Raw genomic sequence first — 18,081 nt, 5'->3', positions numbered from 1 at the left:
GATTCAAGATCCTCTCTAAAACAGCTTGGCACTTGGAAATGCGCAGGCCAGGAATACCTTTATGGTCCCTATTAACTACTGTGTTATTTACACTTTCGCTGGTGCTCCTCACTCAATACCCGTATCACATACGGGGGATAACACAGTCCCTCTCCTTCCCTGTCGCTGCCTGTTTTGGATTTAAATTTCGCATTTCTTCGCTTTACACACACACACACAAAAAAAAAAAAAAAAAAAAATGGGGGGGAGGAAAAAAAAAAGCGCTCTGCCTCTTACACCCTTCTCCTCCCCAGCTCCCTAAACCAACACATTAAGCAAACTTTAAAAACTGGGTTCCTATTACAAAGCAGCGCCCAGGACTAACTGCTTTAAAATTACTGCATAATTAGATTTAGTTGAATTTCACCATTAATTAGGCAGCCGCACTGCGGGGAGCCTTTGAAATCTGAGAAAATGGGAAAAATCATCTGAAGCACGTTTTTTAAACCCAACTTCAATAAATCCTGACAAGGCCTGCATTTCTCCGTGTATCTCTTTCCACCCTACAAAGCAAAGCGAAGCGAGCACGATCCCCAGGACCCACTAAAGTTTTAATTAAAATAAAAATAAAATCCAGCCAGCTTCCCCCAGCCCGCTCGTTATCGGCGGCGGGCGCGGAGAGACTCGCAACGTCCCCTTCCTCCTCCTCCTCCTCCTTCTCGGCCCCTCCATCTCCCCTCTGCCTCCTAAGGCACCTTCCCCTCTGACCCCCCCCGGGGCACACACCCGGAGTGACTCCGGCTCCGCTCCGCTTTCACCGGAGGGGAGCACCTTCCGCGGCTCGCGCACTCTCCGCGGTACCCCGAGCCACCGACCCCCGAGCCGGGGCACCCCCCCGGCGCCTCCCTCCCCTCCAAGCACCCCCCCCACCTTTTCCCCTTCCCTCCTCCAGGGCTACGCGGAGGGGCCGCCCCCGCGCAGCGCCCCGGGGCCTCCCGCGGTGGAGGTCGCGGAGGCTCCGCGCAGCGCGCACTCAAGGGCCGCGGACGCCATGTTGGAGGCCGAGCTCATCGGAGGCTGAGCCGGGGCGGACTTTCCCACGCGGGGAGTTACGCGGCCGCGGAGCTTTTCCTCCACCTCCTCCTCCCCCCCCCTTCTCCTTTCCATCCATCCCTCCCGACCCAGCCCGGCCTCCGGCGGAGCGGCCTCCGGAGGAGCCCCCCGCGGGTCTCCGGGCTCTGCCCGGCCTCGGCAGCCCCACGGGCGGGTTGGCACCGCCCGCCAGGCGCCTCCTCTCGCCCCGGCCCTCCGCTTTTGTCTGAACTTAGGAGAGCCGCCTCCTCTCCGCGCCCCCTCCGCGCCCCCCGAGCCCGGAGGGTCGGGGAAGGCTTGGGCGAGAGGCGGCGGGGAGGGAGGAGGAGGAGGAGGAGGAAGAGGAGGGGGAAGAAGAGCTTGCCCGAGCCGTGGTGGTTGCACCGCGGGAGGCTGTGCAGCTCTCGTTGGCGTTCCGGGTCGCCTTTGGGGCTTTCCTCCTCTCCAGACCCCGCGCCGGTGGCAGGGGTGGTGGGGAAGGAATGAAGCGAACTAAGACCGGATTAAAAAAAAAAAAAAAAAAAAGGAGAAAAATAAAAAAAGGGAGGGTTAGGGGGGGAACGGCAAGGGAAAAAAAATAGAGACTTAAAGGGAAAGAGTCGCCATGTTTAGCAGCTTTTTTTTTTTCCTCTTAAAAAAAAAAAAAAGATCTCCTCAATTCCACATAGAACAAGCTTCTCGATCCCAACCCTCCTCTTTTGTCCAATTCAATCTTTGGATAGATCTTTTGTTCTAACTCAGCATGAAAAGAAAAACTTTCTTTAAATGCTATAAACTTAAAACTAACTGAAGTCCCTAAACAAATCCTCCTCTGAGCATTCCAAACATATATACATGGGGCTCGTGTGTGTGTGCGTGCGTGTGTGTGTGTGTGTGTGTTTTTATTTAACCCTGGTGCATTTTCTGTTTACTATTATTCTCTGTGAACCAAAGCTTGCTGCAAGAAACTTATAAATACAGAGATAGCTTACAGGCTTTAAAACATAAAAAGCAGAGAATGTTTTGGATTTGAAAATCATAAATTATAATTTAATGCCAATAACAATTTACAACAAATGGTTGTTTACAATAAACTAACACAAAACAAACAAGTCAAGATCCTGTGTTCTTAGTAAGCATAAAAACTTCACACACACACACTCACATGGATAGCACTTGCAATAGAAAAAGCTAAATCTAGAGGTCAGCAATCCCCTGCAATAATAGTATATTTATATATTTATATATATTTATATATTTATAGAAAAGGAGCCATGATTCAGATGTGAAACTCTGCTCAAATTCACAGTCACACGCCCCTCAGCCCCCAGTACAGATGTGTCTGACTGGAACGCACCAAAGATCAGGCTTTAATCGACTTTACAGAATGATCTCTCTCCCTCCCTCCCTCTCTTCTCGTGAAACCACAACATGGTGTAGTAACGTGTGCTGGAAGGGGAGAGGGGAAGCCTCAGCCGGGAACAAAATTGCAAGCTTTCACATACAAAGCATCTGCTCTAGACCAAGGGGCGAGAGGGCGGGCGTTGGGGGGGGGAGAGAGAGAGAGAAAAATAAAAAATAAATGACACGCACACGCACGGACCAAAATCCACCCCCCTGGGCAAAGCACAGCGTCTTGCCTCCAATCTTGCCTTCCTGCGGGGCTGGGGGGCTCCTACTCGGGCCGGCGCTGGCCGCCCCCGGGGCCCCGGCCCCGGCGCTCCACGATCGCGCTCCCAGCAGCGGCGGGGAGCGGCCGGGGCAGGGCTGCGGGCAGGGCCCGGCATCCACCCAGGGAAGATGCCCGGCCGCCTCTGCAGGCGTGTGTGCCAGCAGACACACGGGCATGCATCCCCTATGCAAAATATAGAGATGACCTGTGGTCACGCTTTCACAGTCTAAGGTAAAAAAAAAAAAAAAAAAAAGCAAACCCACTTGAGAGTATATGTACATTAAAAACCGAGTCCTCGGTGCTAGAAGCTAAAGCCACTCCATTTGAAGACCTCTCAATGACAACGATAGATGGCAACTACAGAGTATTATAAAAAATCACACGTACTTAAAGAAAACTCATTGCAAACAACTGACCTATATTTACAATACTGCTATTACCTTGCTTGAATGATCTTGTGCGCGTATGTCAGACATTTACAAAAGATTTTTCGCCCCATTCTGATCATAAAATAGATACTGATCTCCAGATTTCTAACACTTTTTCACAACAATACCTTTCCTACGCAGGCACTTAAGTGTGACAAAAATAAGGGCCTTTTTTTTTCTCTTTTTCCAGAAAATCCATTTTTAATTAACAGGAGGATTAGATGAATGGGGGATGATGGTTTACCATTTCAGCATGGTACTTCCTAAAACCATAGATAAACCACGAACTTAAGTCCTCCACCCCCATCCCGGAATTAAACAGGTAAATACACTACAATACATCTGCTACAAACTTACTGTGACAAGTAAACAAATCAATCGCCTATGGACTTAAATGACTGCAAACTATAGAGAAGTAATGCGGTTTCTGAAAGACATTTATGACAGCCAAACAAGTTTCAGATATCAAATAATATTTTAATTTCTGAATACTTTCAATTTTCCTTGGAATATAACACACAAAGACTCGACCAAACAGTTCAGTTATTATAACTTTTACAGTATACAGAAATGTTGCACTTAAAAAAAAAACCTTCAGTTTTTTTAAACACAAAACTGTAAACTCTAAGATACTGAATCAATCACGTTATCTATAAGTGCCAACAGTGTTATTTTGTCATGCTGATTTCAATGGTATTTTTTAAAAAGGGAAAATATCAACAATTATTATAATACAAAGGGCTTGCAAATATACAAACAGATAGAGGAGTTTAATAACAATTCATGATGAACTATGTGGAACCCAATTCAAATTACAAAAGTTCACTTTGCTAGTTTGTTTGCTTTTAAATCAAAACCGCAGTGTGTCTTGGACACGAATCCTTCTACCTATAATAAATCCCCACAGTTCATTTTCTGTCCGAAATATCAAAAAACCTAGATTTGGGGGGAGTTATATGACACGTGTGGTTCATTCGGGTCTATATAATTATAGTTCTCTCAGCTTCAAGCTAGATTTTGGGTCACCACCTTAAGTGCGCTTCCATCATTGTGTTGTTGAGTGTTTTTTTTCTCTTTTCCTTTCTTCCTATGATACCTTCGTGGACTCAGTTTTAATTCTTTCAGAACATATATTTTAAGGATACACAGTTTTTTTTTTTTTTTAAAGAAGCCAAGATTATATCAAAAATTATTATAGAACCACAGAATAAACTGGTTTGAAACCAGAAAAATACAAAAAAGAACAGCTATAGGTACATAGACACATAGGACAATTAATAATTTGGAAAAAAAAGACTTACTTTCTTCCATTCTGCTAATTTTCTCCAAATTTCCTTTAAATGCACTTTAAGCGAGATTTTTTTAAAAAGTTTACCCAAAAAAAGAAAAAAAAGAAGAAAAAAGAAAAAAAGAAAAAGCCCACCATCGTTTCTTTTCTTCTTCTTTCTCTTTTTTCTTTCTTTCTTTTTTCTTTCTCTCTTTTTTTTATTTTTTACAAAAAATGATAAGTAGCAAGTTTTTTTTTCTGAACGACACGGGAGTTTTTAATGCATTCTGTAAAAGTTCATTTGACAGTCTCTTTTTTAATTCACAGTCCATTAATTTTTTTCCTGTCTTCTCTTAGCAAACTTGTAACATCCTTTTACATCCTTTCTTAGCAGAAGGAAATTTAAGAAACAACCAGAACCCAAATGTCATTTGCTTTCCTTTCACTCTCTTTCATCTCCCTTCTCTTTTTTTTTTTTTATTTTTTTTCTCTCTCTCGATTATTTTATTGAATGGACATATAAGGCCAGTTAAAACTGCTGCCAGACAGTAACATATCCCTGATTAGGGTTTCTATGGGGGTTTTACCTACCAAACGGACGAAAAACAATTGCTCTATGACAGAAGAGGAGACAGTGCGAAGGGAGGGGAGACGTAGTAATAGCTTCCCGAATCGTGTTGGCTGGTTGGGATACTGGCTCCTAACATACTCTTCCAAAGCACACTGTGACTTCTCCTGTAAACTTTCAACATGGGCTACATCAGAGAGACCACAGGCATCTAGAAGAAAGTGTATTAAAAAAAAAAAAAAAAAAAAAAGAAAAAGAAAGAAAAGAAAAAAGAAAACAATCATCAGATTAAAAAGTTTTTTTTTTTTTTTTTATTTTAATTTGATTTTTTTTTAATTCGCTAGAATGAAGTGCGCCATCACCTTGCCCCCCGGAGCCTGAGTGGGTTTCACCAAAAGGGACAATCTCCCTCTTTTCTGCACGCGCCTGCGTTTCTCCCTCTTGGAGGGTCTCGTTAGGATGGAGAGCAGCTCCAGGAGCGGGGGCCGGGGCTGCACCCCACAACCAGGAGGTGCCGCCGGGCTAGGTCCCTGCCTCGGGGTCCTGGGGGCAAGGCCGGGGGCAGGGAAAGATTGGGGCGAAGGAGGGAGAGGCAGCTTCTCTTCCTCCCCCCCTTTGGAAAATAAGCGCGGAGAGCCTGAGCATGCGATGGGAAGGCACACTACTGATAGCGATGGAAATAATAATCAGCATCATAATAATAAAAAACTGGCCCAGCCAAGGATAATGGCGCCCCGGATCCAGCAACAGATTCTCCCCCAAAGAAGACAACGCGTTTTTCTTCAGTCTTTGAAACTGATTTAAGTGGCCCTTTAAAACTGATCTTGTCAGTTTAGCCTATTCAGAGGCAGCCATGCAAACTGTGATCTCTCTGTTCATTTGAGCTGTTTCTTTTCCCCCCTCTTTTCTTTTCTCTTTCTTTCTTCCCCCCCCTCCACTCCCCCCTCTTTTTTTTCCTCTTCTTCTTCTTTTTAAACCTAAAGGCCCTTACAAGAAGAAAACTCCCTGATAGGGTCTGGACATTTTTTTTTTTTTCTGATACGCTAAAATACAATAAGTTCCCTTTAAATCAGAGACGTCTGTGCTGAAAGAGCACAGGTTGTGACCTGACCTCCCTGTGGCTTTCCTAGGCACAGGGCTAACACATGCATATTCTGCGAGTCATTAGAACCCAGATTTTTTTTTTTTTTTAAAGAAAAAGAAAAAAGAGGCAGCAGCAAACATTATATGCATCTCTGTGCGTCTGCTTTCCATCAGTGGCTGTTATTGGGGTGCTGCAGGAGCCGCATGCGTAACCCAGCTTGTGCACGGGGCTATCTCCCCAGAATCAGATAACAAGAACCGTTTATCTAGTTGGGAGGCAATTTACACGCCAGGCCTCACATTTGGAAAATAGCAATAAATTTAAACAGTTACGACAGGATCGGACGATTGTTTTCTCAGAAGGCTAAAAAAAAAAAAAAAAAAAAAAAAGTGGGGTTTTGGAGAAAGGCAGGGTTTCAGCTAAACTCGGGCGTGGGTGTGCGCTGGCCAGGGGCTGGGGCCGCCTGGGTGCGTGTGTGGGATTCTCGCTGGGCGTTTGGGCGAAGGGAGAGGAAAAGGCATCCTAAAAAGCGACAGAAAATCAAATGAGCGCCCCACGGTCAGGCAGCCCCACTCGGGATCCCCGTGTCCCCGTGGCGAGGGGCGCCCTACCCATCGATCACCTCAGGACTTTAGCACGAGTGATTGGGGGGGGGGGGGGAGAGAAGTTTTTTATGTGTAAAGCAATAATATATAAAAGGAAGTTTAGGTCACGACCCAGAACCTGGACAAAGTCCAGAAAATGACTTCGTTCCCCAGACCCCCTTTAACACAACAAGGAACGGATTGTGAGCCCTTCTTTTCCCACATAAACTACATTTTTTTCCTGTTTCCTGATATCAGGCTTTAAAAAACTCCGATGAGTAATTATTTTACAGGTCCTGCTTCCATTCATATGTTTATCGCGTGGCCACTTTCCCAAGCTTTCGAATGAGTTACAGAATAAATATATGTATTTTTAAACTCAAACCCCAAACTTCTAGGGCTCCAACACAGTGGGTTGCCGCTGCAGCCTTAAAGTTAGCAATCTGAGATAACGTATTGCACAAATTAGCGAGCAGATTTTTTTTTTTCAAAAAAAAAAAAAAAAATATTTAGCCTCCAGAGTTAATATCAGGTTTATTACTCACCCAGGTTAAACTCTAGTGCAAGCTAATTAGATTTCACAACGCACTCAATTATTGCTTTATAACTCATGCACTATTTCTAGGCAGCCAAAGTTGACACATATTTTTCCCCCCTCTCTTTGATTATCCAAGAAACACCTCGAGCTCTGCCTCGGGAGAGGCGGGCTTGTGCCACCCCGGGACTGCACCGCCGAGCGGCAGCTTCCCTCTCCCTCCTCTCCTCTCCTCTCTTCTCTTCTCCTTTCCTCTCTTCTGCTCTCCTCTCACTTTTTCATGCTGTCCCTGTCTACTTATGGTAATGATCCCTTCGCACCCGCTACTCGCTTTGGACGCTACAGTTCATGCTGGGTACAAATGCAAACTTTTCCCCTCAGCTTAAATGACACAGAACTGCTCACTGCCACATTCTGTTTAAATCAGAGACAGCTCTTTGGAAAGTTGATTTATTTTATTTTATGGGATGGCAGGGAACATATTTTAAACTCAGCTTTGCGCATTTAACTTTTTTTTTTAACTCATTTTTTTAATCCTGCAGGGCTTTTTTTTTTTTTTTTTTTTTTCCCTTCCTGTCTGCCCATAAAATGATCCTCTTTTTAAAGTGTGTTTCCCTGATAGGACGACTCGTATTTAACAACATCAAACAGATTTTTTTGCTGCTGTTCGGATGCGTGTCATTAAATGCAACAACCCAGAGCTACACTGTTAAATAAAATATTATTTTCAATGGGAAAAGCGCAGTCTCTCGTGGCGAATGGGTGCCTCCCTCCCGCGCCCCCTCTCTTTCCCCTTCCCCAGCGTTACGCAGCGAGGGACCAGGGGGCTTGTGGGGGTCCCCTGCTCGTCTTTTCCTCATCGCCGTGGCTGTTATTATTTATCTGTTCGCTCGCCCTCCCTCGCAGGGGAGGTGCTGAGAGCCGAGGCCCCGCAGGGACCCCCCAGAGCCCCTCTCCTTGCCCAGGGTGCCCGGGGGGGCCGCAGCAGGGCCCGGCTGCGGGCAGCTCCCCTTGGCAAGAGCGAGCACTTCTCGGAGGGGCCGGGGGAGGGACGGAAGAGCAAAGAAACGCTGCCTACCTGAGGTGAAGAGGACTATGGCCTTTAAACAGCTATATTCTGCGGAGTCGACATGCAAGGCTTTCAGTTTTTCGACTTGCTCTTGGAAGATTCGTATGTGGTCCATAAAGGCGACCACTCGGTCAGCAGACATGGGCGAAGCGTGGAGGCCGGCGGCTGCCAGGAGCGGGGCTACGTGGAGGGGCATGGAGCACTGGGCAGCGTTGAGCACAAACAACTCGCTCCAGGTCAGCCTGAGCAGGGCCACCTGGTCTGTGATCTGCAGGTCTGGGAAGAAGGGGATATTCCTGGCCCACTCCACCGCGCTGAAGAGCATCCTAGCTGCCAGTTCGCAAATGTTCTCGATGCCCATGATGTTGTTGGGTTGCATGCACTGACTGCCAAAGCGGGAGGTGGGGTAGGGCTCGGCTCTCAGAAGAAGGGAGATATATCCGGATAGGTAGGAATGGCAGTTGAGAGGGTCCCCGTTTGTCAAGGCGAACTGACCGTGAGTTGGCTGTGTGGGTGGCATTCTGCCCCTCTGGACCGCTGCAGTAAATAAAGAAGAAACTACAGCTATTAATATCTGAATTGCCCCTCTCGCTTCAAACCCAGCCCGCTTTGTGTGCCGCTGCCTGCCGGGCTGACCCGGGGCCGGGGGGGCTCCGGGGGCTCCGCTTCCAGCACCGGCAACAACAAAGCTGAGCCAGGCCGGCGGCCCCAGCGCTGGGAAACCCAGGATCCCCCCCCTTGTTCCCCCCCCCCCAGCCACCCCTCCTGCGGCTCCGAGGGGTTCGTCTTTGTGCCCCCCATCGGTGCGGGGCGGTCCGGAGGTGGGGAGCACCGGCAATACGGCCCCCAAAACCCGGAGCACGGTCCCCCCCAACCGTGTTTCTCGTCCCCCGAGCACACGGGCGCCGCTGCTGCTGCTGTCCCCCACCCCCAGCACCCCCGGCCCCAGCCTCGCTCGGCCCTTTTATAAAAATAAAAATGAAGGCGGCCAGGGCAGCCCCCGCCACCCCCGGCAGGTCCCCCCGCCGGGCCGGGGGCATTATCCGGCGGCACCTTCCTCGGCTGCCGGTGGAAAGTGGGCCTTTCATTTTGTTAATAAATTTCCACGGTGACAGCGAGAGAAAAGGGAGAGAGAAAAAGGGCTCGGAGGCAGGGAGACGGCGAGGAGGGCGAACGCCTAAAACGTGCTTGATTTATATTTGTTCTCGCCCGCGTTACGAGGTTAGTTACTCTTGCAGAAACACAAAGAAGAGGAGCCCGGCAAGTCCCGAGCCCCCTCACCCTTAACCTACATAGCGGCGTCCAGCCCCGGAGCACGCACTGGCAAACCGCAGGCTCACATTTCTCCTCTAATTTTATATCACAAAGGCTCGGCTCGCAGAGAAGCCGGGCACCCTCACTTACTTCTGGGCTGCTCCTTTTCCCCCCAGCCTCCCCTTCTGGCCCCTGCCTCCGCCGGAGGGGCGAGGGCAGAGGGGGGAGAAGAGAAAAGTGAGCTAAGAAACCGGCGGGGAAGCGGGCACACGGCGCGGCCGGGCGCGCACCCACGCGCGGGGCTGTGCACGCGTGTATTTGTGGTTTTAAAGGAGGAAAATCCGGCTGGGAATCCACAGTGGAGTGCTGTAGAGCCTCGGTAGGGTGAGTTCCATTGTAGCAGTAATTCGAACCGCCTGGGTTTATAAAAAAAAAAAAAAAAAAAAAAAAAAAAAAAAAAAAAAAAGAACTCGCGAGCTAAGGCAGGGTGCCGGGGGGCTCCGCGGGTGGGTGGGTGCGCGCAGCCGGGCGCACGGGGGGCTGCCGGGGCCGGGGGGCGACGCTGGACATGCAGCCCAGAGCGCTAAGGACAAGCAAGCAGGCGTCAGAGCCACCGTTTCCTCGCTCGCAAGCGGCGTGAAACTAAAAATCCACTGGCAATAAACCTCCATCAGCAAAATGAAAACAAACACAAATCAATTACGGGCGCGGGGGGGGGGGAAGCATGCAAGAGCCCCTGCCTCCCCTGCCCACCCTCGCCGACACCTCTTCCTTCCATTACGAGAAAACTTTCTGGCTGTTTATTCGAGGAGGGGGGGAGGGAGCTGGCCGAGGGATGGGGTGGGGGGTCGGGAGGGGGGGGTAAAAATAAGAGGAGCAACAACAACAACAACAATAATAATAATAATAATTCAAAAGGAAAAAGGAAAACCAACAACAAACCAAAAGCAAAACGCAGTGAGTGAAAAAAATTGCAAAACAAATGAAATCCCAATACCTTCCCGTCTCATGCCAACTTTGAGGCATTTTTTGAGGCGGCAGTACTGACACTGATTGCGGTGGTGCTGGTCAATGGGACAGTTCCTGTTGGCACGACAAGTGTAGCTGAGATTCCTCCTTACACTCCGCTTGAAGAAACTCTTGCAACCCTCGCAGGTAAACTGGCCATAATGTTTGCCACTAGACTTGTCCCCACAAACCACACATTCAATGTGCTGCTGCTGCTGCTGTTTGTCTCCTTGGTTCTGCTGGCTTGGCGGGTTGGTCTGGGCTGGCGTACTGGGAGGGCCCCCGGGCCCCGGGGTCTGTGGGGTGTGCGGGGCCCCGGCCGGGGGTCCCTGCACCGGCGGGGCTTGCGAAGGCTGCGTTCCCTGAGCTCCGGGCACATCGTCCTGGGGGTCTCGCCACGCACCGACTACCATTGCCATATCTATTGGACACCGTTTCCAAACTTCCTGTTCCCCCTTTATTTTCAAAGTTTGTTTGCTTTGCTTTTCAGCTCAGCTTTGCAGCAGTCTGTTTTTTTTTTTTTTTTTTCCTCCTCCTCCTCCTCTCTCTCTCTTTCTCCCCCACTCTCTCTTTTGTTGCCTTTTTTTTTTTTTCCTCCTCCTCCTCCTCCTTTTTCTGCCCCTCTCAGCGGGGTCGGGGCGGGGGGAGCTCCCGGGGCCGGCGGCGGAGGTGCGGGCGCGGGGGGGGGCGAGCGGCGCGGCGGCGGCCGGGGCTCCAGGAGAGCGGAGAGAGCCGGGGGGGGTTGGGGGAGAAAAGGGGGAGAGAGAGAGAGAGAGAGAGAGAGAGAGAGAGAGGAGGGAGGAAAAAAAAAAAAAAAAAAATCTCTTCGGAGATCTCCCCCTCTCTCTCTTAGAGCTGATCTGCAGCAGAGGAGTTGAAGGAGGAGAGGCGGGTGTCGGGGGGCCAGGTCCAGGGAAGCTCGCAGTCAGCCATTCAGGAAAGCCATCAAAATAAGAATGAATAAAAGGTTAAAGATTACACACACAGCGGAAAAAAGCACGCACAGCTGAGGAGACTTTTCTCGGCGCGGAGAGCGGACGGTCTCGCCGTAGTTTTGGGAAGTCCAGCTTGCGGCAGCAACATCAACTGCGATCGCTTTGTTTTTGTGGGCTTTTTTTTTTTTTCCTCCTCTTTCCTCCTCTCTCTCTCCGCTCTGTCTCTCCTCCCTCCTTCGCTCGCTTTAATTCTTCCTCTCCGCCGCTCCGCCCGGGCGCTGCTCTCTGCCTCCTCTCTCTCTCTCTTTTCTCTCCTCCTTTTTTTTTTTTTTTTTTTTTTTTTTAATTTTCTCTCGGTGCGTGCGGGTGGGTGGGGGGGCTGTCTCTTTTATTAATTATTATCAGCGGTATCTCCCTGCCGGTGGCCGATCTTCTCCCGGTGCTGCTGCTGCTTCTGCTGCTGGTGCCGGTGCCGGTGGTGCTGCTCGGGCTCTTGCCGCTGCTCGGTCGCCGGTGGCGGGTGCCGGGGTGCCGGTGGCGGTGCCGGGGTGTGCCGGTGGCGGTGCCGGGGTGCCGGTGGTGGTGCTCGGGTGCCGCCGCGCTGCCTTATGCTGCTTGTGCCGCCTCGCAAGTGGGCTCTCGCCTCCGCGCCGCCGGTGCTCACGGCGCGGGCGGGGGAGAGGGGGGCGGCGGGGGGGGGGGGGGGGGGGGTTGCGAGGAGGGAGGGAGAGGAGGAGGAAGGGGAGGGAAGGGGGGGGGGAGGGAGGGAGGGAGGGAGGGAAGGAGTCAACTCGGCAGCGCAGCGCCCGGCCGGGATGATAAAAGAGGGGAGAGGAGGAGGAGGAGAGAGGGAAGGATCACAACCCAGCGCGCAGCATCGCTCTGAGGGGGGGGGGGGGGGCGCGCTGAGGGAGGGGTGTGTGTGAGGGGAGGGGGGGGGGGGAGCCCTTCCCCCAGCGCCCCCCCGGCGAAGAGGGAGGGGAGAGAGAGGGAGGAGGAGGGAAGAAGAAGGAGGAGGAGGAGGAGGAGGAGGAGGAGGGAGGGGCGGCCGGGCGCGCTCCCCGCCGGCCGCTGGCCCCGCTGGCGGAGGGAGTGAACTTTGACACGGCTGCTGCAACTCGGCGCGCGTCGCCATGGCGACCGGGCGCCTTGCGCGGCGGGGCCGGCGCGGCCTGCCTGCCTGCCGCCTGCCTGACGGAGGGGCTGCCTGAGTGGCCCGCAGCGCGCGCGCCGCCCCACGGCCCTCATTGGCCCGCGCCGCCCTTGCGCGGCCTCGCCATGGCCGACGACGACGCCCGCGCGGTCCTAGAGGCCGCCGCCGCCGCCTCCTGTGGTGGCGGTGGTGGTGGTGGTGGTGGTGTGGGGCAGGGCGCTGCGCGCTTCGCCCCGCCGCCTCCACCTCCTCCTCCTTCTCCTCCTCGCCCTCACCTGGGGAGCTTATCCCCCCCTCGCCCCGTCACGGAGGGGGTCAAGGGGGTGAAAGAGGGGAGAAGTGGAATAAAAATGAAGTGGGGTGATGTTATGAGGGGGATCAACCCCGAGGGCAGGCGCCGCCCCGCTCCCTGACCGGGGCAGGGAGAGGCCGGGGCCGCTCACGGCTCCGCCGCACCTGCGCGGGGTTTGCGCGGAGGTTCCGCGCCCGGTCGGGCTCCACCGGGCAGGGCAGGGCGCTGGGAGCCCCCCGTGCTCCCTCAGCGGGGTCCCGGCCCCGGCCCGGAGCCGTCCCGCTTCTCCCTCGCCCCCCGCCGCGCAGCGCCGCGGGGAGCCTGGGCTCGTCCGGCCGCCTTCAACTTTGTTTCTCTGCGCTTTTTTTTTTTTTTGTCTCTTTTTAACGTGAATTTTCTGTCACCCGCCCTGCAGGCGCGGCGGGAGCAGCAGCCGAGGGTAGACCCCCTACGGACGCGGGGAGAGCCGCCCGTCTCTGCATACACCGCGACCGGCCGGGGGACGGAGAGAGGAGAGGAAAAAGAGTGAAAAATAAAGCATAAAAAAAAAGCAAAACCTGAAAAAAAAGAAACAACAAACAAACACAAAACCTCCTCAAAGAGAGGGAGAAACACCAGCTCCCAGCCACGCATCCGTGCCCGCTCGCCCCCAGCCCCGCAAAAGGACTCAGCGCCCCGCACCTCTCCCCGCTGCACCCCGCTCTGTGCCGCAGAAATATCGGGGTCCCCCCTGCCGCAGGTGCCGAGGGGATGGGGAAAGTGCCCAAAGCCCCCAAAAGTGCCTTTTTATCCCCCTGCTCAGCCCCCACGGACGGGGATGCTCGGAGGCTCGGTCTGAAAAGACGAGGCTGCGGCATCCCCGTCGAGGCTGCCGGGGCGAAATTCGCTCTCACCGAAGAGGGGATGAGTTGGGGCCGGGGAAGGCTTTGAGGATGGGGAGAGGAAACCTTCCCCGGTAAGAGGAGAGCAACAGCCTTCTGGTTCCCAAATAACCCGGCCACCCGGCCCCGAGGAGGTCACCTTTCGGGGACAGAGGGGGAGAAGGTGGGGGTGCAAAATGCAGGATAGTCACAGATTGTTGCTGATGTTGAATTTCCTGAGGAAAAAAAAAAAAAAAAAGGCTTTCCTGTCTCGAATCTGACAAAGTAAACAGGATTAATTCACCATATGCAAAAAAATGCATTAATACCGTCCTGACAAACGCAGAAATCAGAAGAGAAAGCGGTTTTAGCAGGACCTACGATAGGAACAGTTTGAACGTATGATCGTAAAAATGAAAAGCCATTGATACACGCTTAAAAGCTGCCGTATACGCTGATTGCTCAAGCATTAATGAAGAATGCCCCAGATTAACTATTTGCTCTTGCAGGGATGTAGCCATATAACTATCTATTAGCACCATTAGATGCCTTGCTATTTATTTGAAAACACCTCTGCAAGGGGGTAGAGGCAGAAGAGGCGAAGGTAGAAATGGTCTGCAGCTAATTCTGCTAAATAATATCTGCAAGCCGAGCGCCTCGAGAAGAAGGGGGAGATTCCCAACTGTCCTTCTCCGAGCCCAGTCACAATAGAACCGCTCTCTTTGAAAAGTCAGACTGTCTTGGTTTCCCCAAATAAATAAACGCATCCCTCCTGCCATTTTACTGCAGATGTAAATTTATTTTAATGAGAGGGAGTGGAAGGATTTATTTTGCTAAAATAGAGTTGGGGATAGAGCCGGTGTAAATCTTTGGGTTTTAAAAAAGAGGAGGAAGGAGGGGGAAGCTGCTTTCCCGGCAGAAAGCTGCCTAACAGTCCTCTAATTCTTTCTAGATTAAATCGCAATATGAATACAGCATCGAACAAATACCGAGTTTCGCTCTGAACTCAGTGGAAAGCAGTTACGTCTAACAGAATTCAATGAATTCCTCTTCTCCCTCAATGTAGTATGTGTGTGTTTTTCTCTTCCACCACACTGAAGTTCCATGAATAGGGAAAGTGGCTCCTATTGTGTGCCTCTGAACTTCCAAGTCAATGCAATTTTTAACCACTGGCTTGTGGTACTTTGAAAATCACCAGGGGCTGTCAGAGTTGGGTCCTCTGAAAAATTTACAGTGCTAAATCAGAGCATATGCTGTGAGAGAGGAAAAAAAATTGCTTAAGATTGGAGCAAGTACAGTATCTGGCTGCCCCCTAGTGTAAGTCTCTTATCTGCCTAAAATTCAACTTTAAAAGAAAAGGATCTCTTAAAGGGAAACGACTTTTGGCTCACGTATGCATACGAGAATGAAACTTCTGTACATTTTAATCTGATTAATTCCTAAGGATTTAAAATTAATTGGCTTGGGCACTGCTAGACCGGACTATAAGATTTCTGCAGCAGGGTTTCTGCGAGCCCTGGACCGAATAGGTATTTTTAAGGCATAGTGGTAAGGGATGGGGGGGGGTGGGGGGGGAAGAGAGAGAGATCCTGTTTTGTGATTTTTTTTTTTTTTTTAAACGAGGAACCGTGCCTCGCACGCTGTTGTCAGAGCAAAACACTTTTGCTGCCTTAAGTCAGACCTGCGCCTTTTGCAATAATACAGGATAAATAATTGCCTTAAAGCCAGAGCCGCGCTGCCAACCACACCTTCGGCGGGTGAGTATATTCCGGCTTCTTTCCATTGTACGTGCTCTGCCAGGGAAGCGACCGGAGGGGGAGAGGGGAATCTCAGCACCAGACCTTCCCCACCGACCTTTTTTTTTTTTTTAATTATTATTATTTTTGGTACCTAAAACTGCGGCCGCAGCCGGCGGCGCTGGGCAGGTGCCGCCTGCGCCCCCCCGGTCCGAGCCGTGCCCCCCCCCTTCTGCCGCCCCCTGCCCGGCCCGGCCCGGCCAGGCTCGGCTCGGCTTGGCCCGGCATGGCCCGGCTCTGCTTGGCCCGGCTCGGCTCGGTTTGGCTCGGCCCGGCCCGGCTCGGCTCGGCTCGGGTCTCTGCCGCCGCTCCCCGCAGCCCCGGCCCCGGGCTCCGCGTCCCGGGCGCCGCTTTGGAAATGACTTTGAGGCGCTTTCCTGCCTCGGACCTGAAAGCCGGATTCCGGTCGTTGGGTTTCGCTCGCTTGTTTGTTTGTTTGCTGCTTGCTTTATTTAGCTAAAGGACGTGCTAGCTGCTGGTGCTGCAATTCCACCGAGTCGGGTCTCCCCCCCCTCCCCTCTTCCCCTCCTTAGAGCAACCCACGTAACCTTAGAAACGATCGTTTAAGACGCACGTTAGCTAACATTTGCTTTTTTGGATTTTTTGTTTTCCTTAAAAGAGAAACACAAGAATCACAACACATTGCCCGAAAAAAAAAAAAAGTGTCAAAGAAGAAGAAAAAAAACTATAAGTAAACATACCAAAACCATATTTGCCTTGTTCAAGGTCCCAAATCGCTTGCATCTTCCTTTTTCTACCTCTCCTTTAGTTTGGCAGGTGAAACAAACAAACAAAAAAAATAATCAGACCGCTGTTTGCCCCCCAGAAAGATGTGCGTTGGGTAATTAAAGAGAAGTCTCCTTCTTGGTGTTTATCTAAGCGATTGTGCAAACTGATTAAAAAAAAAAAAAAAAAAAGTAAAGTTACAGCCTTCAGGGGGGAAAAAAAAGGAGGCAAGGTGAAGGGAATAGATTTCCCACAACCTAAAGGGAAGTGCTTTCGATGTATTATTAGCGATCAGCCTTGGGAGAGAGAAAAAAAAAATCCTGAACACACTCTAACTTTACACAGACAAGATTTCAGGGGGGGCTTTGTACATAGCTGCTTAGGAATGTGCGCCTCGCCTTTAAGAAAAAATCCCCAAGCCCAAGGTAGGAGATGTCTTTGAGTGATCCTTGTCTCTCATTTCATTCCTTAGAAGGAAGAGCGTCTCGCTACACCTTGTTTGGAGCTGGAAAGGCGAGACTTAAAAAAAAAAAAAGAAAAAGAAAAAAAATCACAACCCACCCTTCCAATTGGGGAGAAAAAAAAATAAAGGGGGAAAAAAAATAAGAGGGAAATCTCCTAACTTAATGACTGTGGGGGTAGGATGGATGCGACCGATTTCAGCCCCCCCTTTCCCACCTCCCCCCTCCCGGGCAGGGAGAGAAAGAAAAAAAAAAAAAGCCAACCGCAAACAACTACAGGCTGAACTATCAACACATGCACCGAAGGGGAAAAAATATATAGTGTCCTGTGTAGGGTCGGCAGGGAACGCAAGCACACGCTACAGCAAGTTGGGAAAGAATCCGAGCTAATCAGCAATCTCTTTCTCTCTCTCTCCCTTTCTCTTCCTCTCTCTCCCCCCCCCCCCCTCTTTCACTGCCCCTGAGATCCCAGCTAGAAAGAGGTACTCCACATTTTTTCATTACCAAAAATCCGTTGCAATAATCATTTGTTGCTAATTGAAACCCTTGGAGACATTTTCCCCACCCCCTTCACAAACATGGCAACTTTTAGGCATGGCAAGCACGTTTGTTTTATTTTATTAAAAAAAAAAAATACGGTTCGGGGGAGGCTGGAGCCCTCAGCCACGAGGAATATCAGTTCGCCAGCCCCCTTCCCCAGGGGGGGAAACGGGACCCCAGTACAGTGAGGGCTTGGGAAAATTTGGAATACATTATACCGCCTTTGGCAGGAGAATACTCTCCAACTAATGGATTCCTGCTCCTTTTTGTGTGTGTGTGCGTGTATCAGTGTGTGGGGTTTCTGGAAAGAGGGGTGGTGGTCGTGGTGGTGGGGAGCCGAGCTTTTATTTTCAGAAACTGTTATGGTGAGAAGTGTGTCATACTTGACAAATGGAACAAACGCTCTTCCATTTCTTGCTTGTCCTTGCCTTAAAACAGGAATTAAGTTAACCACAGTGCTGCATGTTAATTGCATGTTTACTGGGCTAATGAAAATTACAATGGGGTTTTGCCACCAAGAACAGGGATGAAAAAGTATGGAGGCAATTGTCACCGCAGCCCTCGGGGAGGGCCGGGGCCGGGGCGGGGACGGCGGGGGGGGGGGGCGGCCACGACCGATATCGATCAGAGGAAGGAGAAATCCTATAACTGCCCCTTACCACCACGCACAGGGGCTCCGCAAGTTCCTACTCCTGCTAAGTCCATCCAGCACCTGAAAGATGGAGACGTATCCCACTTGAATGAATTTTTCCTGTCGCCAAGGGGGTGCTGGCATCTGTGAGGGGGGGTCCTTCCCCTG

At 51.0% G+C, this 18,081-nt stretch overlaps 1 protein-coding gene and 2 long non-coding RNA genes across 32 annotated transcripts in view; 2 read left to right on the top strand and 1 right to left on the bottom strand.

Moving 5' to 3' along the window:
- Window positions 1-3,606: 3,606 nt before the first annotated feature.
- Window positions 3,607-16,782, bottom strand: NR2F2 (nuclear receptor subfamily 2 group F member 2). Of its 4 annotated transcripts, none has more exons than XM_005011111.6 (3): window positions 16,257-16,782; window positions 8,267-8,794; window positions 3,607-5,196 (listed from the first exon to the last, which is right to left on the bottom strand). In XM_005011111.6, exons 1-3 carry the CDS (start codon window positions 16,297-16,299, stop codon window positions 4,922-4,924), a joined length of 846 nt encoding a protein of 281 aa, XP_005011168.1. In that variant the 5' UTR covers window positions 16,300-16,782; the 3' UTR covers window positions 3,607-4,921. The 4 variants fall into 4 exon arrangements, with proteins under 4 accessions (XP_005011168.1, XP_005011164.1, XP_038041184.1 ...); XM_005011107.6 differs by lacking the exon at window positions 16,257-16,782 and adding an exon at window positions 10,509-12,136 and having other exon boundaries at window positions 8,267-8,815; XM_038185256.2 differs by lacking the exon at window positions 16,257-16,782 and adding an exon at window positions 11,524-12,134.
- Window positions 9,623-14,535, top strand: LOC119718096 (uncharacterized). Of its 2 annotated transcripts, none has more exons than XR_005268760.2 (2): window positions 9,623-9,890; window positions 13,315-14,535. It is a non-coding gene; the product is annotated as an uncharacterized lncRNA (long non-coding RNA). The 2 variants fall into 2 exon arrangements; XR_005268759.2 differs by having other exon boundaries at window positions 9,623-9,895.
- Window positions 14,865-18,081, top strand: part of LOC106014392 (uncharacterized) — a 33,592-nt gene continuing 30,375 nt past the window's right edge. For 12 of the 26 annotated variants that reach the window (XR_011812044.1, XR_011812040.1, XR_011812043.1 and 9 more), the window contains exons 1-2: window positions 14,867-15,288; window positions 15,383-15,516. This is a non-coding gene — a long non-coding RNA (uncharacterized lncRNA). Of the gene's footprint in view, window positions 15,289-15,382; window positions 15,517-18,081 lie in introns of all 26 variants that reach the window. The other 14 variants (XR_011812028.1, XR_011812027.1, XR_011812035.1 and 11 more) reach the window with 5 other exon arrangements.

Source organism: Anas platyrhynchos, chromosome 11, assembly GCF_047663525.1.
Source record: "Anas platyrhynchos isolate ZD024472 breed Pekin duck chromosome 11, IASCAAS_PekinDuck_T2T, whole genome shotgun sequence".
NCBI classification, from domain to species: Eukaryota; Metazoa; Chordata; class Aves; order Anseriformes; family Anatidae; genus Anas; species Anas platyrhynchos.
The sequence above is the reverse complement of the archived record's forward strand: the minus strand, read 5'-3'. Positions and strand labels throughout refer to the sequence as shown.